The 23620-nt window shown below is 53.5% G+C and overlaps 3 protein-coding genes and 2 non-coding genes across 9 annotated transcripts in view; 1 reads left to right on the top strand and 4 right to left on the bottom strand.

Moving 5' to 3' along the window:
- PLXDC1 (plexin domain containing 1) overlaps positions 1 to 10300 on the bottom strand; it is a 61225-nt gene extending 50925 nt beyond the window's left edge. For all 3 annotated transcript variants that reach the window (XM_068531029.1, XM_068531030.1, XM_068531028.1), the window contains exons 1-2: positions 10047 to 10300; positions 2379 to 2560 (exon numbers count right to left, since the gene is read on the bottom strand). In XM_068531029.1, coding sequence (XP_068387130.1) covers positions 2379 to 2560; positions 10047 to 10122 — 258 coding nt within the window. In that variant the 5' untranslated portion in view covers positions 10123 to 10300. The remainder of the gene's footprint in view (positions 1 to 2378; positions 2561 to 10046) is intronic.
- Positions 1 to 23620, top strand: part of LOC137755070 (large ribosomal subunit protein eL19) — a 406958-nt gene that overhangs the window by 356160 nt on the left and 27178 nt on the right. The window contains exon 1 of one of the 3 annotated variants that reach the window (XM_068531036.1): positions 1582 to 1585. The exons of the other annotated variants lie outside the window; for them this stretch is intronic. Coding sequence (XP_068387137.1) covers positions 1583 to 1585 — 3 coding nt within the window. The 5' untranslated portion in view covers position 1582. Of the gene's footprint in view, positions 1 to 1581; positions 1586 to 23620 lie in introns of those variants that run through there. 3 annotated transcript variants of the gene reach the window in all.
- TRNAC-GCA (transfer RNA cysteine (anticodon GCA)) lies at positions 12179 to 12250 on the bottom strand. The gene has a single exon. It is a non-coding gene; the product is annotated as a tRNA-Cys (tRNA).
- Positions 12901 to 12972, bottom strand: TRNAC-GCA (transfer RNA cysteine (anticodon GCA)). The gene has a single exon. It is a non-coding gene; the product is annotated as a tRNA-Cys (tRNA).
- ARL5C (ARF like GTPase 5C) lies at positions 14449 to 19978 on the bottom strand. The gene is given in 8 exon segments (XM_068531400.1): positions 14449 to 14497; positions 16494 to 16534; positions 16536 to 16652; positions 17172 to 17255; positions 17962 to 18109; positions 18416 to 18418; positions 19257 to 19314; positions 19933 to 19978. Coding segments are annotated over 8 exon segments (546 nt in total).

Here is a 23620-nt window from a genome sequence, read left to right on the forward strand (position 1 = left end):
CAAAGCAATAAAACAAGAAGACTTTCCAGAACAGGTGAATATAAGTCTCCAGGTTGAAACAGTCCATCAAGTGTCCAGCGCAGTGAGAGAGAAAGAGCCAGAACAGGCACTTTCAGAATGCTGGGGTTAAGGGAACATCCCTGAAAGCTTCCAGAGGAGGGGAAAGCAGGCATCTACAAAGATCGGGCATAAGCACATCAGACCTCTCAATGGTGACATCAGAAGCCAGAAGACCATGTGAGATGCCTGCAAACTTGTGAAGGAAAATTATTTTTAATCTAGAATTCTATATTCAGCCAAACCATCAATCAAGTGCGAGGATACAATAAAGGCATTTTCAGATGTGCAAGCTCTCCTCTTCTGTAACCTTTCTCAGAAAGCTAAACAAACAAGGGAATGAAGTGGGAAAGAAAAGACACAGGGTCAAGAGAACAGGGTGCCTAGCAAGGAGAGAGAGAAGGGAGTTCCAGGATGAAGGAGAGGGAGGTCCCAGGATGGCTGTGGGCAGGCAGGCGAGCACCGGCCAGGTTGAAGAAGGATGACGATGGCTGAGAGTTTTCCAAAAAAAAAACCTGACAGGTTTGACCACACCAAAAATTATATTTGAGGCCAATGGATGCTTAAGAATATATAGCAGTGGACTTCCCTGGTGGTTCAGTGGTTGAGAATCCGCCTGCCAACGCAAGGGACACAGGTTCGAGCCCTGGTCCAGGAAGATCCCACATGCTGCAGAGCAACTAAGCCCGTGCGCCACAACTACTGAGCCTGCGCTCTAGAGCCCACGAGCCACAGCTACTAAACCTGCGTGCCACAACTACTGAGCCCACGTGCCACAACTACTGAAGCTCGCACGCCTAGAGCCTGTGCTTCGCAACAAGAGAAGCCACTGCAATGAGAAGCCCGTACACCACAACGAAGAGTAGCCCTCGCTCGCCGCAACTAGATAAAGCCTGCACGCGGCAACGGAGACCCAATGCAGCCAAAAATTAATTAATTAAGAAAAAAAAAGAATATATAGCCATGGTAAGTACAAAAAACTAAGAAAGTAGGTGGGGATTGGGGGCAGGAAAAGCAAAAATGATGCAAGAAAGTAAACAATGATATTACCCTGATTGGATTAGTGGTGAACAATATTTACCTGATTATGATAAAAAGCAGAGCATATGGATTTAACAGTTATATTGAGAGCGTTAAACCACGCTTGGGGGAGTATATAAAAGGCATATAAAAGGCACTCTTCATCTACACAACAGGCAATCAACAGATAATGTCTAAACGGATTTATCGACAGGCAGCAGTGTGAGCAAATTACTTAGAAATACGGAGATGACCGCCAGGAGAAGGTGCCCAAAGTGACACCTTCTGAGAGAGGGGTGGGCGGGTCTGGAGGAGAGGGGCGGACTGATGTGTTTTGTTTTCTGATTTTAGCACTATTTGGCCTTTTTCACCGCATGCACTTCTTGGATTTAAAAAATTAGTTACTAAACATAAAATAAAGAAATGCCAAGAAGCCCATCCTCTTGTTGCTTCTCCTTTCATAGTTTTTCTGCATCCTGAGAATCCACCCTCTTCCCCGGCAGCCATGGGCGCCTCCACACACAGCCATGGGCACATTCACACTCACACGGTCTCACACACACACACACCCACACCCACACACACTCATCTCAGACACAGCAGCTCATGGTGACAGACACACAGGCAAATGTACATAATACACAATAACCCTCAGACACACACATGATTACAGATTCTCCCACAGACACAGAGGTCCCCATGAGCCTCCCAGGTAGCCAGCTGGGGAGCAGGGCCAGCTCTACAAGGGGCCAGTTCCTCCCTGCATTGCCACCCCCAGAACTGCCCCAGGCAGAGGAGGTTTTCTCCTGCAGCATCACCCTAATTGCTTCCTCCACTCAGAGTGCGCTGCTCTGAGGCTGAGCAGCCAGAGCCTCTGTACCATTAACCCTTTGGAGCCACATGGTCTGTAGATGGTGCAGAAATGAGGTCGGGGTGGGGCCAGAGCTGGCAGCCAGATGTGACTAATAATGTCACCTTCATTCAGCTTCTAGTGGAGGCCCTAAGAAGTGGAAGAGTCCAGTGTCAGGAACCCTGTGGACATGCTGTGCATCCTTGAGCAAGTCACTTCACCTCTCTGGGTCCACAAGGAGGTAGGCAAGCCTATGAAGCTCTGAGATGCTAAGATTTTATGATCCAGGCTTGACCCCGCTTCCATCCAGTCTCCCGGGAGCCCTCTCTCCACACCGACGTCCAGGGCCAACCCCAAAGGATACACTTGTGTGTCTGACAAGTGTACATGGGGCAGCTGGGGGCTCCCCCACTGCCAATTCCCTCCCCGTCCATGTCCCTCCAGCACTTACCACCACCCTGGTCCCGTTATCCGGCAGTGTGTCAATGGCCAGGGTGCCCCCACCCAGGTCCTGGCTCAGCTGAGTCCTGTCCGGCTCCGACACCTGGCCAGGGATCTCTCGGGCTCTCCGATTCCAGCCCTGCATGGTGGTCCCCTGGAGGGCCCCTCCAGAGTCTCGGCCTGCATCCTGACCTGGGAGAAGGGGACAGAAAGCTGAGTCCTGACAGTCAGAGTGAAGGCCCTGGAGGGGGACCAGCCCGCTCACTCTGCAGAAGCCCTGATTCCCATGCCATCATTGACTCTGGGGAAAGTGATTATCAGGGCAGGAGATACCCAACATGCACTGAGCTCCACGCCACACACTTTGCACAGGTAACACTTGCAGCCCTCACTCCAGCCCTCCACTGTAGATATGATGCTCTCCATTTCGCAGACAGGAATCAGCAGCTCACAGAGTTTAAAGAAGGTCATACAGCAGGTAGGGATGGAGGTTAAGTTTCCCTTATCTGCCCCCAAAGGGGTGATTATTCTCAACCTCACTGGAATCATCTGGGGAGTTTTAAAAATTCCTGGTGTCTGGGTTCCACCCCAGAGATTCTGATATAATTGGTCTGTGGTGTGGACTGTGCATGAGGATTCTTAAATGATCCCCCGGGGAGCTTTTGAGAAGACCTGGACCTAACACGGCAGACAAGGGTGAGAACAATTGTTCTGGAACATTCCAAACCAGTTCCCTATTTCTCTACCAGAAATGGCACATAATCTTACCTTCCAGGGGACTCCAGGGACTAGAAGCCAGAGAGCAGAGTTTTTTTAGTTCAGGGCTTCTCATCCTTGGTACTACTGACATTTTGGACTGGATAATTCTGTGTTGTGGAGGACTGTCCTATGCATTGCAGGATTTTTTAGTAGCATCCCTGGCCTCTACCCTCTAGATGCCAGTAGCACCTCCTCCCAGGTTGTGACAGTCGAAGATGTCTCCATAGTGGGGACCACTGTTTAGTCTCATCACTACCTTCAAACACCTTGGGGAAGTCACTTTCCCCATGAAACAAGGAGCTTAGACACCATCAATGATGGCAAATAGGTTTCATCTCAAAAGCCATCTCCAATCGATTAGTGACAGCCACGAGCACTCTAATTGTGAAGAATTCTGAGGTTCCATTTGTGTTTAGCAGGAAAGGTTGTCATGATCAATTAGCAATGTCTGCTGCGGGCACAGGATTGGAGAGTGGCTGCACACAGGCCATCTAGCAGCCGTTCCTCGACTTGATGCTCTCTCCAGTTCCCTCTAGGTCATTAAATTTATTCCAAATGACACAGAAACCAGGCTTTTCCATTTCAGAAAGATTTATGCCCCCAAAGATGTGTCTTATACGGTCTCTCCAATTGCCACACCTACTATGGACGTGTATATGGGACACAGACCACCAGACGGGTGGAGGTGACATTCCCTGTGATCTCCATCAGTTTCAGGCCTGCACTGTGTCAGATGCCCTTCTCCACCTCGACCTGCCCCAAACCCTCCCCAGAGCTCCTGGATGTAGCCCTCTCTCCTAGAGCATCTGCTGGTGGTCTAACTGTGCCTGTCTCCCTGGTAGACTTGAGTTCCCACAGGACCCTCCCACCTTCCGCAAATGTGTATCCTCGGTGCCTCGCAAACAGTAGGTGCTCAATCACTGCATAATTGAGGACACTGTACTGGAGGTAACTTAGGAGCCATCAAGAACAGAGGTTGAGAAAAGGCTTGCCCAGGACCAGGCCTGGGACTGGGGCCAGGACCCTGTTGTGGGGCTCTGGTTTGTCATTAGACATTTTATCCAATTAAGTCATTCTTGGCTGCTGGCGCCTGCTGGATCCTTGCCGGCCCCCTCTCACTCTCCTGCCCCTAATCGCAACCAGATGCTCTGGAAAAGATGGAGAGAGGGTGGTCTCCAGACCCCTTCCCCAAGATGCCCACTGGCTGAGATGGACCTGAGCCCAGTGCTGGGAAGGCAGCCTGCCTGTAGCCCAGACCGCAAGCCAGCGCTGTCTTGCCGCTCTCGGGTGGGGCCCACAGCTGCCCCTGGTGGCAGAACTATTTGTGGTGGGCTGGTCTGCCCAGCTCCCTGGGTCCTCCTGCAAGCAGCCCTCAGGCCTGGGCAGGAGCCAAAACAGGAAAGGAGCATGTGCAGAGCAAGCAGAGGAGCTCAGCTGGCCCAGAAAGGGATGCTGGAGATCTGCAGGCATCACCGTCCTGCAACCGAGAGAGGAGGGAGCCTGGATGGTGGGGGCCTGAGGCCTGGGGAGAGGGCAGGGAGAGGGGCCCAGCCAGAGCTGGGGCCAGGGAAGGCACGCCTGCCGCCACAACCTGTGTGACCTTGGACCCATCAGTTTACCTCTCTAAGCCTCAGTTTCCTCATCACAAACATGGGGATGACAATCATGCCTATGGCACAGGCCACCATGAGCATCAAGGAAGAAACATAAGTGAGACGGTTTTTTAAACAGGGAGGGGCTTCCCTGGTGGTGCAGTGGTTAAGAATCCACCTGCCAATGCAGGGGACATGGGTTTGAGCCCTGGTCTGGGAAGATCCCACATGCCGCAGAACAAGTAAGCCCGTGCGCCTATCCAACCCTCAGCCACCCCCTGCTCTGCCTTCTGCCTTGCACTGGAGAGCTCCCTCTTCCCAGCAAGAAGCTTCCAGAGCATACGCTAGTCATGTATTCATCCATTCCACCACCCATGGCCCTAAGTATCATACAGTCTAGTGGGATGTCACAATAGTGACAGTAATGATAAAAATAACAGCTGACTTTTAGAGAATGCTTATTCTGTGCTGGTACTATTCCAAAGGCTTTAAACCCACTAACTCATTTAATCCCCACAGTCACCCCATGAGAGAGGTGCTAGTTTTAGATCTATTTTACAAATTGGGAAACTGAGCCACGAGGACATTAAGGAATCTCCCCAGGTCACACAACTAGTCCAGGACAGGATTTGCACTCAGGCACAGAAAAAGAGCAGGCTCTGCTCAGACCACACAAAGTACAAGAGGTGACCGGCAATGCCAGGCTGTGTCCTAAGGTGCAGGGGCAGCCCCAGGGCAGAATGCACTGGGTGCCATTGGGTCCGAACCTGGGAGCTTCTCTGGCAGACTGTAGCCCCTGGAATGCAGGGGGACGGCCCAGTGGTAGTGCCCCAACCCTCCTCTGGTGCCCCTGCCCTGCTCCAGGGCAAGAAGCAACAGGCTGACTTCACGAGGCCTGGTCACGCAATCCCAGCGTCTGGGCCAAGCCACCTTCATCCCACGCATCACACAAGCTTGCCATTCCAGCCTCATGGCCACCACTCAGTCCTGGCCACCGTCACCTCTTTCCTGGTGGCAACTTCAGCCCCCACCCTTAATGCCCTTGGGCCAGTCTCCCACACGCCTGCCAGAGCATCCTGCCCAGAGGACAAACTTCATTCCATCTCTCCCATGCTCCCCTCTCGCCATGACCCTTCGGCTGAAAGCCCAGCTCCTCCACTCAGCACTTGAGCCCCTTCATGACAGGATCCCTGCTGGTTTCTCCAGCCTCCCATCTTCCTACAGCCCTTTGCAGGACGCAGCCCTACTCTCTCTGGCCACGAGGCTTCACACATGCAATTTTCTCATCCTAGATCACTCTGCTCCATAAATAAATCTTTCTCCTGATGAGCTCTTGCTCATCCTTCAAGTCTCATGAGATGTCACTTCTTCCCAGTGCCTCCTCTGACATTTCTGCCCCTCACCCCAAATGCTACATGCACCGTCCCAGCCCTGATCCTGACATATTGCTGCTACCTGTGCCACCACAGGCTCTAGGTGCCTGACATAGAGCAGATGCTCATCAAGCACACATGGATGGTGGAAGGAAGGAAGGGAGGAAGGGAGGGAGGAAGGAAGGGAGGAAGGAAGGGAGGAAGGGAGGGAGGGAGGAAGGAAGAGGGGAAGGGAGAAAGGAAGGAAGGGAGGAAGGAAGGGAGGGAGGGAGGGAGGAAGAGGGGAAGGAAGAAAGGAAGAGAGGAAGGAAGGGAGGAAGGAAGGAAGGGAGGAAGGAAGGAAGGCATCCTTAAATGTCCTGAGTACCTGCAACCCACAGGGTTGAAAAGACCCTCCCCTCGTGGCACAGCCTCACCAGAAACCCTCCCTGTGGTATCACAGCAATAAAAGCACAGGTTTGGAATCAGACAAGCTTGAGATTGAACTTTGAATCTATCGCCTACTGACTATGACTTTGGACAAATTGCATAATCTCTCTAAGCCTCAGTTTCCTCCTCTGGAAAATGGAAATGATAAAACCTACATCGGGTGAGTCATTTTGAGTCTTAAATAAAATAATGTGCACAAAGCACCCAGCAGAGTCCTCCTGCCTTTCCTGGGTTTCACATGAGGACCAACTTTCTGAGGGGCCCGGGGAAGGCTCCAGACCCTGAGCTGAAATCCTGCCCCTCAGTTACAAAGCCCCCAACTGCACCCTCTCCCCTCCTGCTGGCAGGCAGAAACCCACTGAGGACCCTGATCTGGGGAGACAGAGGGAGGCATGAGGAAGGGGCAGGGAGGGATGGCCAGTAGCTCAGAAGAAAAGAGGGGAGGAGAGGAGAAAAGAAGAGTTTGCCTCTCTGAGTTTCTCTCAAAGGAACAGACTGGGGTCTGTGACCCTCTCTGATTCATTCACTCACTCAGTACATGTTTATTGAGACCCTACTGTGTGCCAGGCACCGTGCTGGGTGCTGGGGCAGCAACAGGGAACAGGCAGACACAACCCCCGTGCCCATGAAAATTCTAGTCGGGAAAGACACACACAAAATGAGTAATTCAGCAAATGAGACAACGTGAGGTAGCGAGAAGGGCTGTGAGGGAAACAGAAGGGCGAGAGGGTTGGGGATTGTTGCTACTCTGGACAGAGCCCTCAGGGTGACCCTCTCTGAGAGGCGGCCCTTGAGCTGATGGAGACCTGGACGAAGAGAAGCCCGATACCTGCAGATCCCAGGGGACAGCAGCCTGAGGGTTTTGGGGGATGGCCGCAGGCAGAGTGAGAGCAGGGGTGGAGGTGGGGAGGGGCTGTCCGACGGCCACTGTGAGAAATCTGGATTTCAGTCTCGCTCTGCTTGGAGGTCCCTGGTGAGCAAGGAGGAGGCCGGAAGCAGAGTCATAGCTTCAAGGGGCCCTAGAGGCAATCTGGTCCAAATCTCATTTTATGGATGGGGAAACCAAGGGTCAGAGAAAGGAGGAAGTTGCCAGGGTCACCAGGGGTCGGTGCTGGCCCTGGTCTCTTGACAGCCAGGAAGTCACGTCCAGCTGCCTTTTCCTTCTCTGTCTGCTGTAGGCACTTCCGGTTTCCCCTGGACCAGACCCTGAGTGCCACCACCCCCACGCTCCCCCTGTGCACCCCAGTATCTTCCTGTCTGTCCATCTGTCTGTCTATCAGCCTCTGCTGGCCTCGCCCACCACCTGACTATATCTTTGGGTCACTCATCTTTCTCCTGCTCCCATTTTAATGATAGACGAAGTTTCAAGGCTCCACTAAACAAGCCAATTCATCAAGCGGGAGGGGAGATCTCAGCTCCCTCCTGAGCCCATCCCCACCGCAGCGCGGAGGACTTGGAGCCTTGGGGCTGGATGGCAGCGCCCCTCAGGTCCAGCTCCCAGCTGCCCTTTCACCGTCACCAGGGCTCCACCACTAATCAGAGCAACCCTCCCCCAGAATGTCCCACCCCACATCTCTTCTCCCCAGAAGACATCCCTCTGCCTCCACACAGGGCCCCCCTCAAATCCAGCCTTCCCTTGTGAAAAAAGCACAGCACTGGGAGTAACAGCTGCCCCCGCTGGCTTCTTAGAGCTTCCTTAGGTCTAACCAATCTCTCCTGCTACAGAGAAAGTCCATTTCTCCTGGTTGAATCTCTGTCAAAGCCGAGGAGACAGGGTGTCCTCTACTGAGAGATGTGATTCAAGTCTCTGTCTGCCCCCTCTTTCTGACCTCCCAGGGTATCTACTCTTCCAACCCAACTCTGAAGAGGCAGCCCTCAGCCAGGCCTGGGTCTGGCCCCCATGGCCCAGCACATCCTTGTTTCCTCCCAATGCCCCCTTCCCCAACCCACTCCATGGTTCTCCCAACTCAGTCAGCTTCAGAGCCATCTCTCATCCACCCAGTCACGTCCTAAGTTCAGAGGATCCCACCAGGTTGGGTTTGCAAAGGACCTCAAAAATTGACCTGTCCAACCCATTCCTTTTTATATTGAGATCTAAAAGATTGCTTTCAATTACCCCATACACATCCTAACAAATCTGAAAAGGAAAGACAAACATTAAAAAAGAAAAAAAGATCTCTCATAATCCCACCACCAAGAGTTTAAAATTTTGCCCACAGCCTCACTTTATAAGGGAGGAAATAGGCCCAGAGAGGGAAAGTAACTTGCTCAAGGTCACACGGCAAGTGAGATGCTGGGACTAGAAGCCAAGTCTCTGGCCACTCTCTGCGTGGTCTCTCTGAAAACTGGTGTTTCTTCACCAGCAGCCTCTTGCCATATCAGCTTCCACTGTCCTCTGCCCACACCCTCCTTCTCAACAGGGACCCGGGCCTGTCTCAGCTACATTCAGGGATCATTAAAGTCAAGCACACTGTCACTGACACTTTGCCTGGTGCCAGCACACCCCTGAGACACAGCAGCCCACCTACAGCATCCCCCTCGCCAAACCCTCCACCTGCTCCATCCATCTGGGGGACACGTATGCCAGTGAGGCATGAAGCACTATCTTCCCAATTCTCTCTCTCAAGAGGCTTGACTGCAATTACCCACCTCCCCAACCCCAGAGAAGTTCTATGTACATGAGGAGGAAAGAGGAGAATGTAAAATTACTTGTTGAAAAATGGTTCTCCTTTTATTACAGGAGGGACTCGAGGTAGATCTCAGAAAGGACTTCCAGGTGAGAGCGATGATCGTAGAGAACTGCTGTGTGGAAGAGGAGTGTGCAAGATAGGACACCCCCACCCCCCAATCTAGAGCCAGAGAAGCTAAAGGCCAAGGACCACCAGGGCAGAGCAGCGCAGGAGTGACAGGAGGACCCTGGAGGCTGGGGGTGGGGGAGTGGCAAGTTGCTTCTCTCTGGGCCCTGCTCTCCAAGTACCAAAAGGAGAGAGGAAGGCGTTTGGCCCCTACTGCCCTTGTTGGAGGAAAGATGCTGGGTCTCCTCCATCCTCCTGGCTGCTCCCACCCAGCGCCCAGCCTGGGTCAGCTTGGGAGTGGGGGCAGGGAAAAGAAAAAGGAGGCAAAACTGGGACAGGAGGCACCCCAGACTCCGCATCTCATCAGAATTCAGCCTCATCCGGTGTGACCAGGGGTCCCTATGTCTCTCCCACTGCCCCCTTTGGGGCCAGAGCCCACTGCCTTATAGATCCCCCTCTACCAGGGTCCCTCCAGTGTCCTTCCAGGAGGGAAGGAGAGATCGGGGCATCAGTGTCTGACGCTTCCTCCCTCACTCATACACCCTGTGTGTTTAGAAAAGTGGGGTCCCTGTCCACCTGCCACAGTCCACAGGGCGCCCGGCCTCCCGCGGACACGACCCCCGGCGCCCCAAACATCGCCAGCCTGCCGGTACCTGCCCATGCCCACGCCCGCCTACCTGCCCCCCGACCCCCGCCCCGATCCACCCCAGCCAACTCCGGCCAGTCCTACCTGCTCCGGGCTGGGGGCTCAGCCCCCGGGCAGCCTCCCTGAGCACCAGCACGAGGAGCCAGAGCTCGGCCCGCATGGTGGGGGCCAGGGCCCGCCCCCGGCCCGCAGCTGCCCCGGCCGGGCTCTGGCGGCGCGGTCCCCCGGGCTGGCAGGCGGAGGGGTGGGCGGCGGAACGGCGGGCGGAGCGCGGGGCCGGCGAGCAGCGGGAGCGGCGGGAGCGGCGAGAGAGGCGAGAGCGGCGAGAGCGGCGAGAGCGGCGGAGCGCCAGCGGGCGGCGAGCGAGCAGAGCGGCCTCCCGGAGAGGGGACCGGGGAGGGGGCGGGGCGGGGCGGGGCGGGGCGGGGTGGGGGGGGGGCGCGGCGCCTCCAGAGCTCGTCCCGAGGCTTCCCCAGCCCTCCCAGCCCTGCCCGAGCGCTCCCCGAGAGCTCCCGCGGCCGCTCCCAAGGCGGGGGGAGGGGGGGGGCAGCGGACGCAGGAGGGGGACAGGGCGGGGGACCCTCGGGCTGGAGGAACCCCCGAAGAGCATCAGCTACCCCCACACCGCACCTTAGCTCCTGCCTCCCTTCCCCTCCTGACTCCCCGGGGGAAAGCGGTGGAGAGAAGGCTCGAGAGGCCAGACTTCTTCCTCGGACCATGAGCTCCTACCACCCACCCCCCGACCCAGCTCCACCAGGCTTCCCGACTTTCTGGGCTGTTCCACGGAGTTGTGTGGGTTTCTGATGCCCACCCCCACCCCAGAATCTCCCCTTGCAACAGAGGCCTGAATTCCACGCCCTCCCGTGGCTCCTCTCCACTTTATCCCACCCCCATCCCCCATTGCCAGCAGACAATTGTCTTGTCCCCATTGTCTTGCCCCCCAGCCCAGCAGACATGGAGGTGGAGGGGGCCTGGCTCACCCCTACTTTGAAATAACCTGGACCCCTTCCCACCCCCAGAAGGTAACCGAGGCCACCCTCCTCTCCGGGGACCCCAGGCCTCTTCAGGGCCCGACCCAGTCAATCTTCAAAGCCAGTCCCAGAGCAAGGAAATGTCTCACCCCAACTGCCACCACCTTATAGCAGGCTCTGGGGATAGATTCCCCCCCCCCTTTTTTTTCCTACCACAACAGAATAAAATACCTGCAATTTAGGAGATTTAATAGACGGCAGGGAATCAGGTCAGGACACGGAGGTGCCTCTTCCCTCCCCGACCTACTTCGTACGACGGCAAGAAACTCGAGCGCTGGATGGAGGGAGATAGAGGGGCGAGGGGAGCGCCCTGACATATACGGGGCTGGGGTCCTAAAGACTCTCTAATCTTTCAGAATCCCAGTTCCTCCTTCCTCAGGACCCAGGGTCCCAGAAGCGACCTCCTCCAGTCCTAAGCCCTCTATTCAATCACAATGGGACAAGACAAGGCCTATCTGTAAGTTCTTCTTGTTGTCTTATTTAAATTGCTATTTTGCCGACTCAGGATCAAAAAGACGGCTGCTTCCAGCTGTAGCTTCTTGCTGCCCTCTAGTGGGCACATGACGAGCCGCATCGCGCCTGTTCTGCGGTTTTCCTCACTTTTCCGGTCCTGGCCTGGAGCTGCCCGCGACCTCCTACTCCAGCCGGGCAGGTTCACAAGTCTTTGCCCCTACCTTCCGAGAGGTCAAGGTGAGAGGTCCCAGGACGAAATTCCAGCTCCGGCACTGATTTCTTTGTACATTCCCCCGTCCGGGATGCCCCGCGGTCTGTTTTAAAAGGTCTCTTAATAAGAACTCAGGCTGAAACAGCAACTTGGAAATAATTAGAAGCAAACGACCGGTCATTTTTTTTAATGTAAACTTCTAGAACTTGAGTATACATCAGAATCACCTGGAGGGCTTATTAAAACACGGATTTCTGGGCGCCACCCCCAAGCTCAATAGAGATAGGGACGAGAATCCTCATTTCTAACACGTTCCCAGGTGGTGGTGCTGTTCTCGGTACCACATTTTGAGGGCCACTGCTTTAGAATTCCTGTATTTTGTACTCTCGCCGCTCCTCATCTGCCCAAAATAGAGGTGGCGAAGGAAATGTCAACACAAAATTGTGGAAGAAAAAAAAAAAAAAAGCTGTAAAGAAAATTGTTGCTGGAGAATCGGAGTTCGGTGCCTTAAAAAGCTGCTGAGGGGGCACCCGGATTTGAACCGGGGACCTCTTGATCTGCAGTCAAATGCTCTACCACTGAGCTATACCCCCTCTGCTGGCGAAGTCCCACAGATGACTTATTAGTGCTTTTCTGGCGCAGGCGCTGTGCTGGGCGCAAGAACGGAAGGGAGGTCCAATGTTTACAAGAGATGGAGAGAAAATGAATCTCAAGAGATTACTCATCTGGGTGCAGGGTTTCTTTCCTGAAGCTCTGAACTAAAGAATTCTAATGATGTAAGAAACTTGCAGTTTGGGAATGTGGGAGGGGAAGTCCCTAGAGACTCCTCACTTCAGGGGCCTTCCTTTGGGCCTGGGTCCCCCCTTTCCTGCCCTGCTAGAGTTCCCTTAGCGTTTCTCTTGGCGCCCATTTCTCCATCCTACACGCTCTCGTAGACTCCTCTCGGCCTTCCTTCCCCAGCCCGAGCCCGGCCCTTAGAGACTCAGCTTCTCTTGCTCCCAACAGCAATTGGGGTCCGTGGGAAAGGCCACCTGCGTGTGCTACCGCCTCCGCCCTACCATTACGAGAGTGGGCCTTTGTACAATCCACCGACAGACCGAGGGCGTGGTCTGGCCGGGCCGGGGACTCCACCCTCGCCCGACTGCAAAACGGGTCAGCAGCGCTCGAGGATCCTTCCCCTCGCGTTTGTAAGGGAACAGGTGCATTGCCAAGACTAAGAAAACGCGAAGAGTCTTGCTGAGAGAGGGGGCACCCGGATTTGAACCGGGGACCTCTTGATCTGCAGTCAAATGCTCTACCACTGAGCTATACCCCCCTCCTCGTAGTCCTTACCCGTGAGAATGAGTTTCCGTGGAATAAGGGGATGATATTACCTTTGAACTATTGTGTTTCTCTTTGAAAATAATCTAATGGAAGGAACATAGAATCTGAACGGCGATGTTTAGAATTCCTGAGTTCTTTCTCCACAATCACGCCTTATGGAAACCACAAGGTTAAAAAAATCCTGAGCCCTCTATATCTGTGTCCAGCCTCTCACAGAGATGTCACTACCTGACTTGGGAAGGGAAGAGACCCACTGACCTCGGGACCATCCCAGGTCTTCTGGGGTAATAGCACTGCTCCCTGTACACAGATGGGTAGCCTGGGTTTCCATCCTGTTTCCAGCTCTGCTTTGATAGGACCCCTGGGCTTTTCCAACCCCGAAGGGCCCCTCCTCCCCTCCTCCATGAGTTAGCATCAAACCACTCTTTCCCCTCTTCTCCACTTTTCCCCTTCTTCTCCTCTTTTCCACTCTTTCAGAGCCCAGAGCTCTGAATCCTGGCAAGGACGGTGTCAGTCACCTGGCAGAGAGCCGTAGAGCCCAGGACCAAAGAGCCAGTCCCCTAGCCAGATAGACCCTTGAGGCAGCCCCCCTCCATTTCCAAGGTGGATTTCCCCTGCCTGAGAGTCTTGTATGAAAACCAAAAGCCAGTTTGAGGCACAAGCAGAAGAAGCAGGCAGAAATAAGAGGTGAGCAGTTTTCAATGACATTTATTACACCTTCATAAAATTCCTAATACAGTGTGAAAAAAAATCACTACAAAAAGACAAGAAAAGCAAATGCTCTAGGAATCTGAGACATTTGGGAGGAGTAGGATTCACACTGGAAAGACACTGGGAGTGAAGGTGCGGCGTAAAGCTCAAAAGCTGTGGTCAGAGGGAATGGGAGGGTGAGCGAGGAGTAGAACTCCCTGCAGTGCGAGGGACTGTCCCTGGCCAGAAGGTCCTGTCCTCTGCCCTCTCCCCTCCCAGCTTTTGGCTCTGCTCTCCTTCTCCTGAGCCGACCCCTTCACCTTTCTGGAATCTCCTTTGATCAAAGGGTAGGGGACAAAGATGTCTAAGGGGCCAGAAAGCTGGAGTGGGGGTGAGGGGGCTAGGGTTAGGGTTCTAGGAAATAAAGAAAAATTCCAGGGTTTCTTACTCTGTCCTACAGAGAGGTTGAGGGCTGAGGGGAGGGGGCTCCACTTCCTAATCCCCCAGCACATCCAACAGCTTCCCTGGTGTCTCCAAGAAGGACACCTGCTCCCATGGAGTGAAGGGCAGCTTTTACTGTTGTCCTGTCTGCAGCAATTCACGGTGCTCAGTCTAGCTCCTCAGTGGGGGTTGGGTGGATAGTGGCAATCTCACTGTCCGTAGCTGCCCCTGGTCCCACCAGAGAATCACAGAAAAATAACAAATAGTCACTTGGGTTTTCCACCCACATAGTCCATGCAAAACCCTCAAAGTTTCTGGTTGGCCTCAGGCTGGGACATCAGTTGACAATGGCCCAAGACTGCATCCACTGAAGCCCGGCAGGCAGCCTGCAGGGACAGAGGAACAGGGCAAGGATCAGCATACCCCATGAGGATGATGGCCTTCCTAGCCCCCAGCCCCTGCCCAGAGCTGACTGATGGAGCGACCAAATTTATAACCAATTTTGTGTTCAGTTAACAAATATGAACGGACTGTGTACCTACCATGTATCAGGTACTGTGCTAGGGGTTACTGGTGAAAAAATAGACATGCCCTCTAGGGCTTACAGTCTAGCAGAGGAGATAGATATTAAACAAATGATCAAACAATTCTGTAACTACGTACTCTGATGAAGGTTAGAAAGGAGATGTACAGAGGCCTCCGGATGTCTGGGAGTCAGGGAGGGCTCCTTTGAGGAAGAGGTCTGGAGACTCACCTTAGCGATGTCTTTGGGCAAGGCTCCAGTGCCCCCTTCCCACCCGCTCCATCACTGGGTCAGTACCAGGGTGGCTTCAAAGGCCTGGGAGGAGGCTCCAAAAGCAAGTTCTTCCATTACACTGTGAGCAACCCCAGAGAAGGAGTAGAGTCTTGGTCATGTCTGTATCACTTGGCACAGTGTCTGGCACATGGGGGTTACTTAGGAAATGCCGCTTGAATTGAACCAACTGTGGTTTGGGGGAGGGGGGTCCTCCTGACCCAGGAGTTGGCAAGGACACTGCCAGAAATGTGTGGTTCCTTGGGCTGGCCTGCTTAAAGTCTCCCCTTCTTCAGCTGGGCATCCAGGCCCCCAGCCTGCTGTGACTCCACTTGAGAGGGAAGAGGAAAGGGAATTCTCCAGGCCTGATTCGAGGTCCTTTCTGTAGGACAATGACCTAGCTCTCTCACATCCTTCAGGTGTTTAAGCAGCTACCTTCTCAGCAGCCCCTCCCTGGACACCTTATCTAAAACTGCAACATTCCCCACAACAGACATCCAACTTCCCTTTCCTATTGATTTTTCCCCTTTACACTTATCACTTTTTAACTTACCATATATTTTTCTTATTTTTATTGTTTATTGTCTCTTTCCCACCCCCCCACCCCACCCCCATTGGAAAATAAGCTCCACAAGGGCAGGGATTTTTGTCTGCTTTGTTCACTGCTGTTTCTCAGGTGCCTAGAACAGTGCTTGGCACAAAGTATAGTCACTTCTCCATATCCATGGGGGATTGGTTCCAGGATCCTCGCAGACACCAAAATTCTCGGATACTCAAGTCCCTTATATAAAGTAGCATATATTTGCATATAACCTAGGCATATCCTCCTATATACTATAAATCAACACTAGATTACTTATAATACCTAATATAATGTAAATGCTATGTAAATAGTTGTAAATACAATATAAATGCTATGTAAATCATTGCTGGAACACGGCAAATTCAGATTTTGCTTTTTGGAATTTTCTGGCATTTTCTTTTTCGAATATTTTCCATCTGCAGTTGGTTGAATCTGAGGATGTGGAACCCATGGATATGGAGGATGGACTGTAGGTGCCCAATGAATGTTAAATGAATGATATCATTTATTCTCTATAGGAACTCTGGGAGGGAACAGGTATAATCACCCTCCTCTGTACAGATAAGGAAACTCAAGGCCAAAAGGACTTGAGAGAGATTCCTGCCTGGAAGGCTTGTCCCCCAGGTCTTCCCATGGCTGCCTCTTCATTCAGGTCTCAGCTCAGAAGTCACCTCCTAGTAGAGATGGTCCCTGACGACCAGAGCTAAAGCAAACCCATCCCTGTTATTCAATTTCACTTTCTTCAAGCACTTCTCAGTACCTAAAATGTTTGTGTTTAGGTGGAGTGTCACCTCTCTCCCCACTAGAACAAACCCCTAGAGAGCAGGGACCCTGTCTTGCTCACTGCTTACCCACAGCATCTTAACCATGGGTAGATGCTCAGCTGTCTTGACCCAGGAGCTAACTGTGAGCCAGATTCTGACAACAGAGAGCCAGGAGAAGGTTCTGATGGTCAGCACCACTGGTTAGGCCAAGCCCTGGAGGTCCAGGTGGGACAGCCATTAACCTTTCCCCGGTGAGGGCACAGCAGCCCTGTATGTGCCATGTGCCACGGGTGGTCTTTGATGGCACTAAGGGTGAGGAATCGGGAGATCTCCACAGTGGTCATGGAGTCCTTCATGTCCTGCTTATTGGCAAAGATCAGGACTGAAGCATCTCATAGAGCCTGTGGACAGAGGAACCCAGCCCCAGTCAGCCTGCCAGGATTCAGCCCCCCTTCTCATTGCCCCATGAGTCCTCCCTACCTCCCCTGCTTTCCCAGGTGGGGTGGGGATGGAGGTCCTGCACAACACTGACAACCGCATCCAGTGACACCGACAGCTCCTGGAATGCCTCCCAGCCAGCTCATAGAATCCTTACAGTGATCTCAGGAGGTAGGAATTTGATGATCCTCCCCGTTTATACTTGGGGAAATTGAGGATTAGAGAGGTGAAGTAACTTGTCTGGGGTCCCACAATGAGTGAGAAGTGGGGTCAGAACCTGAACTTGCAACTCTGGCTTCTGTGATCAGCTGTGCTGAGGATGTTACTGCCCTTCATCTGGGATAATCTCGCCCTGCCCAAGCTGCTGGGATAGAGGTTCTCAGAGACTGGGGCATTAGCAGTAACGCTCAGAGAGGCTAAGTGAGTAGACTGAGGTCACAGAGCTAGTACACCGGGTCCTCTCCCAACTGCAGGGGTCTTACCTCATGGGCCAGCATCTTATACAGCTCCTACAGAGCGGTCAGCAGTTGATCCCGGTCCATGCTGTCAATCACAAGGATGATGAACTGGCCAGCAAAGGCGAGTTGTGGGTGATGGGCTTTCTCTTCAATGAACGTGTCTCCTTGCTCACTGTACTCTGCCCTGATGTAAGTCCCACAGAAAACAAACTGTGCATTCTCAAGACCTCACTGCCCTAGTCCCATTTGAATTCCCTTTTCTACCCAGACCCAGGGTGGACTGAGCACAACTTCTGATTGTGTGCCAGAGGTTATGCCAAGCACTGGGCCTTCATGACTCCGTTTAGGCCTCACCACAACCCTGTGGAACTGCAACTATTACGATGCCTACAGACTACGAGACTGAGGGTCAGGGAGGTGATGTATCTTGCCCTTGGCCACACAGCCTATGAATAGCAGTACTGGAGCTTGAAATCAGCTCCCACTCCAGGAATGAAACCACTGGATTCTGCTGCTGCCAGAATGAGAAAGTAAGGCCCCCAGAGACAAAGGGCCTACCCCATCCAAGGCATCAAACAGAAAGCTGACAGCAAGCAGACAAAGCTGCCAGGAAGCATTCAAAAATTTTAACGGGCTTTGTGCTGCATTAAGTATTTGACACATCTGAATTAGCTCTTGTTTTATTATTTAATTTTCACAACCCAGAGAGGTCATTATTATGGTCTCCATCTCACAATGGGGGAACCAAGGCTCAGAGAGGTTAAGTGACTGGCTAATATCACACAGCTCCTCCAAGCCCAGGCACCCTCCTCACCTCAGCACTGGAGTAGTATGTGTTCCAAGAGGAGCGCAGAGCCTCCTCTCCTCCTATGTCCCACATGAAGAAGTGGGTCTTTTGCCAAACAATCTTCTCCACGTTGCTACGGATGGTGGGACATGTAGGGACCACCTCATTTGTCAGGCTGGGGAGGCAGGAGAGGGTACCAAGTGTTCAGCCCAGTCCACTCCCAGCTCTGGCCCCCACCTTAAGTCAGGCTGAATCTAACTTAGAACAATTCAGCCCAGGTTGACGGAGCCTCTGCTGGGCATGAGGGAATGCAGACAGGAGTGAGACCAAGTCCTGCCTGGCTTGGACCCCAGAGAGGGGAGACTTATTAGAGCAGTCTCCCCAAACTTTAATATACAGCTGAATCACCTGCGAGTCTTGCTACAGTGCAGATTGTGATCCAGTGGGTCTGGGCTAGGGCCCAGCATTTTGCATTTCTAACAAGCTTCCAGATGATGCCAACACTGCCGGTCTGTGGACCACACTTTGAGTAGCAAGGGATCGGAAAAAGGAGACATAAGTTGAGGGCCATCAGAAAGGGGCTTTGTTTAAAGTGACTTAGAAAACACACACGTTTTTATATGTAGGGAATGCCTCTGGAAAATCTGGGAAGTGAAACTGGGAGTTAGGGGTGAGAGGGAAACTTACTTTTCACTATATATGCTTGTATTGTTTGAATTTCCCTTTTCTTCTAATTAAATATATATATATATATATATATGTTACTTTTTCAGGGGAAAATTTTCCTAACTGAATAGGATCCAAACAGGAGAGATGCCATCCAGAGTGAATATCGGGAAAAGCTCCGATGGATAATTACTCAGCACTTGTGCCAGACTCTGCTAGACCAGGAGCTACAGAGACCAGGCCGGCCCAAAGCTGGCCCTACCTTTTGGGTTTGAAGAAGGGGGAGAAAATGAAGACACGAGACTGGGGTGCAGGAGTTAGAAGGAGAGACCTGACGCTAGGGGGAGCGAAGAGCACGGAGACCATCGGGCAGGTTCGGCCAGCTGCAAGCCCGCAACCGGGTTTGGCAGGGGCCGGGGGTAGACGGAGGGGAGCAGTGGGGTTGCTCATACCGAGCACGATTCGAAGGCCTGGCCGAGAAGTCACTGAACTGAGCGGCCACTATACCAGGAAGGTCACACCAGGTTCCTCCAGTCAATCCTCCTGGCTACAGGGGAACCCGAGAACGCGGGGAAGGGCTCCGGTGATTGGTCCAAATGCTTGTCAGTCTGGTGGGAAGGCCCAGCCCCGCCCCCCACGCGAGAGTCGCTTTCAACTGGTAGAGAATGGAGGTCTTTCCTGCATTGTCCAGTCCCACGATGGTAACCTTGTGTTCTGGAGGCATCCGGGGGAAGGGCAGGGTCAGGGCCAAACCCGATGGCCAGGGGACTGTGTGCTCCCCCAGGCCTCCCAGGAAGGAGACAAGTGTTTCCAGCAGGTTGGGGGGGCCTGTCCCCTCCTTACTACTTCTGCTCCCCCGCCCCCTTCCCCCACAAAAAAACAACAGGGCAGGTTTCTTTCCCACCGGGCCGAGACACCTGCGCCACTCCTGAACAGTGGAAATGGGAGCTAAGCCCCACCTTCCCCGCTCCACATTTCCAGAAAAGCGATTGTGCCAAAGATCGGGGGCGCTCAGGGCTTGCCAAGAGAAGGGGTCTGAGGAAAGAGCCGAGCGTGAAGTCACAATCGCAGGAAACCGGCGACAGCGCTGAGCCGGAGGAAGGAGGCTCGCCCAGCCCTGCGCCCCTGGGCGCACCGAAGCGCGCGACCGCCGAGGAGTGGGCGGGGAGGGGGCAGGGGAGACTGCGGAGCAGGCGGGGAGGCCCCACTCAGGACCCTCCGAGCCCGAGGTCCCCCATCACATCCGCCCAGACGACCCCAGATCGGGGGGATGGGGGGACAAGTGGGAGCCGGATCAAAGCGGCCGCTTGGATGTCCTGTGCGCCCCTTAACCCTGTTTCCGGAAGGTGCTCATCAACCTGCCGATCAGTTGTCTCATGGCACGTCCCGGGTCAGACAGGGAGGGATAGGACTCGGGGGCTTTCGGGTGCCCGGGTCGAGTCCCCGAGCTTGGAGCCCCCCCCCCACACACACACCCCGGGAGGGCCGGGCAAGCTTTACCTACGAGGTTGCGGACGCCCCATGAGTCCGTCCCCTAAGGGGCCTGGGAATCCCCTGGGACGCTGGCCCCTCGAGGGCGCTATGAACCTCACAGTGACAATGAGCTACGTGTCCAGAGCCCTGGAGGTGTAAGGAAAATGGGGTCCAGACTTCACATCCTCCCCCTCGCCCTGAGAAAACCCCAAGAGTTCTCTGGGCGGACTACTCCCCACTGCAAATCAAAGAGACCTAGCCCAGGGGCCCACATCGGATGCCAGCTCTGCCTTCTCCGAGTGCCATGTCTGAGGCACTAGACAAGCAAAACCCTAGGCCACCCACCTTCTGTACTTACTAGCTGTGTGAGGCAGACAGAGCCCACCGATCCTCTCTGAGCTGGGAGAACGTTCCAACCCTCTACAGGTCTCTAGTTGTTTCACCAGTGTGGGTGCCGTAGGCCTACTCCGAGTGAGTTCCCTTGGGGAAGGGCAAGGTGTCCCCTCCTTTTGCAGGCCCCTTGGTGATGGGCAACTTCTAGGAGTAGAGCAGTGCTGCTTCTATGGTTCACTGACAAAACAACTGCTCCAGCACAGCTTTCTGATTCCCAAGGGTGGGCATCTGAAGACAGTGATGGAGCAAAAAGAGAGATCTCTCAGCCGGAGACCCTGCAAAGGGGTCCAGGATACTAAGACCCAGCCAAGCAGAGCCTGGGCCAAGAGAGAGCCAGGCTGGAAGAGGGAGCTGCTTGTGGCTGTTTGTGAATTTCCTTCTTTGCTTAAACTGGGAAAAACCAGAAGACAAAAAGAGAAATGGGGAAGGCAAACCAAACTCAGGCTGAGGGGGCGGTTAAGAGAGACCAGTCACCACACAGGAGACTCGACTCCTTCCAGCCCTCTGCCACTGCCTTCTTACAGCCCATGAGTGCTCCCCTTCCCCGAGGGAGCAACACTGTAACGGTCTCCCTGCCTCCCCTCCACTCAGAGCATCCGCCTCACATCCCTATTAACCTTCCTAAAGCACAGCTCAGAGTCTGTTACTCCACAGCTCATAAACCTTCAATGGCTCCCTATTGCCCACTGGAGTCAGATCAGTCTCCTCACCTGACATTGAAGAGCCTCCACGAACAACCCTCACCTGCGTCTGCAGGTTATCCCCCCCTTGCTCCGCATCCATGGTCCTTGCCCACACAGGCCCAACTATGATTTTGCTTCTGTATTTCCTCCACCTGAATGTCCTTCACCTTCTCAGAAAGGTGGGTTCCTCTGTCCCGTTAGGTGCCCGCCATAGAAGCCGCCTACTTCCCAAGCCCTGGCCTGGTTCTCCAACTAAATGGGGCTTCTTTCTACACTGAGATGTTAACTGGCATGTCTGCTTTCTCCAGTCAACTGTGAGTCCTAGGGAATTCCCTGGCAGTCCAGCGGTTAGGGATCCGCACTCTCACTGCCAAGGGCCTGGGCTCGATCCCTGGTCGGGGATCTAAAATCCCATGAGGTGTGGCCATAAAAAACAAAAAAAAAACCCAAAAACTGTGAGTCTCAGAGGGCGGGGTCATGTCATGCTCATCTGTGTACCCCACCCCCACGCCCTGCCCGAGCCAGCGCCTGGCACGCAGTGAGGCTGTGTTGTTATTGGACTGAAGGGCCATAAGTCAAGCTACAGCCTGAGAAATGGTCTGTGGAGTATTAAAAAAAAAGGAGTACGAGCACAAGTTGAAGAGGATTGAGGAAGGCTGGGAAGTTTGTGGAGAGAAGAAGGAACAGCTCACAAAATACAGAAATTTCATCCCACCCAGGGTGGTGCCCAGAGTTAGAAGGAAGGAGAACTGACTACCAGAGCCCATCTGGGCTGATTCCATTTCAGCCCTAGTCAAAAAGGAGCTGGGGCTGCGGCGGGGTGGAGTAGGATAGGGGCACAGAGGGTGCTAGGGGAAGCAGAAGTGTTTAAAGTGTTTTTACCATCTGTTTCCTGGAGGGGAGGCGGGAAGGAACCTCTTAGTGCACCCTGACCCCACCATCAATAGCAGAATTGAAAGTGACGTTCTGCTCGTTGGAGCACGTTCAGTAAACAGACAAGAGCTGCCTCTGCTGTGAGGCCCAGAGCCTGGATCCTAGGGGGTACTCATTCATTTATTCATTCATTTGACAGATGTGAGTCAGGGAATTAGGAACATGCCAAGCAGACAAAACAGACCCTGTCCGGGTCTTATGGAGCTTGCCATCTAGTTAGGCAGACAAATACACGCACCAAAAACCAACACACAACCAAAAAAAAAAAAAAAAACCCTGAGAGACAGTAGGCTGGAAGGCCTGATTTAGAAGGGAGCCAAGGCACACTTCTCTGAGGATGTGATTACTGGAGCTAAGACAAGATTTTTGTCAAGGGTACTGGGCTGGAAACCACCCTACTTTCCACCCCGCTCCCAGGCCCTGGTGGCCTCAACTCAGCTCACTTTTAGGATGGTGGAAACCTTCAGTCTCTCCGACCTCAGCTCACCCTAGGGTAGAACCTACTCAAAAGACAGAAGCAGCTGGTCAGGGAGGGAGAAAGGAGGGGTCCCCAGCATCTCAGTTCCTGAGTCCCTGAGGTGGCTGCGGTCACAGCACCAGCCTCCCTGGGCCTAGTCCCAGCCGACTTCACGGTTGTTGAAATCCTCACATGTTGACAACCACCAACATGCTTATTGTGTGTTGGTTGAGGTCTTATGGTTACCAGGAGACAAGAGCCTCTCTCTCTTCAGGGACTTCCCTGGTGGTCCAGTGGCCAAGACTCTGCGCTCCCAACGCAGGGGGCCCGGGTTCGATCCCTGGTCAGGGAACTAGATCCCACATGCTGCCACTGAAGATCCCACACGCCACAGCTAAGACCCAGAGCAGCCAAATAAATAAGTAAATAAATAAATATTAGAAAAAAAAAAAAGTCTCTCCTCATCTCTCAATATCTCTAAGCCACCTAGAAATGCCTCTGCTGGCAAGTTCTGGGCAAATGCAATTTCAGGCAGAAGACACGTGGAGAGAAGACAGAAACATACTCAGACACCTGCCTTCTCCTCCCCTGCACCCCTTCCCTTGCAGAAGCTAGGGCCTCCTGGGCCAGGGGAATTAGCACGAGACTTGGGGGTCACGGACACCGCAGAACTTGAAACTCCGATCTCAGTTCATGTCCTTGCTTGATGGCTGTGTTACTATGGACAGACTGCTTAACCTCGATGAGCTTTACCTGTAAACTGAAGCTAATGAGCCCTGCCTTTGATTTAAAGTACCAGGGTCCACTGCAGATGGAGTTCCTCTGTGCAGCCCCAGACCAAGCCTGTTTTCTGCTCTTCCCCTCTTGGAGATTCTCCCACATGCACCTTAAACCCACCTCGTCCAAAGCCAAGTATCATTTCTGCCTCTGACCTGTTTTTTCACCTGCTTCCTCTATGTCTGGGAAGACCCTCACCCACAGTCACCCCAGATGCCTCCCTTTTTCTCACTAGCTGCCTCCAATCACTCTCCAAGAGCTCTCAATCATAACTGCTAGATGTCTCTGGCAGCCACCGCCTCCT

Source organism: Eschrichtius robustus, chromosome 20 (genome assembly GCF_028021215.1).
Source record: "Eschrichtius robustus isolate mEscRob2 chromosome 20, mEscRob2.pri, whole genome shotgun sequence".
NCBI lineage: Eukaryota > Metazoa > Chordata > Mammalia > Artiodactyla > Eschrichtiidae > Eschrichtius > Eschrichtius robustus.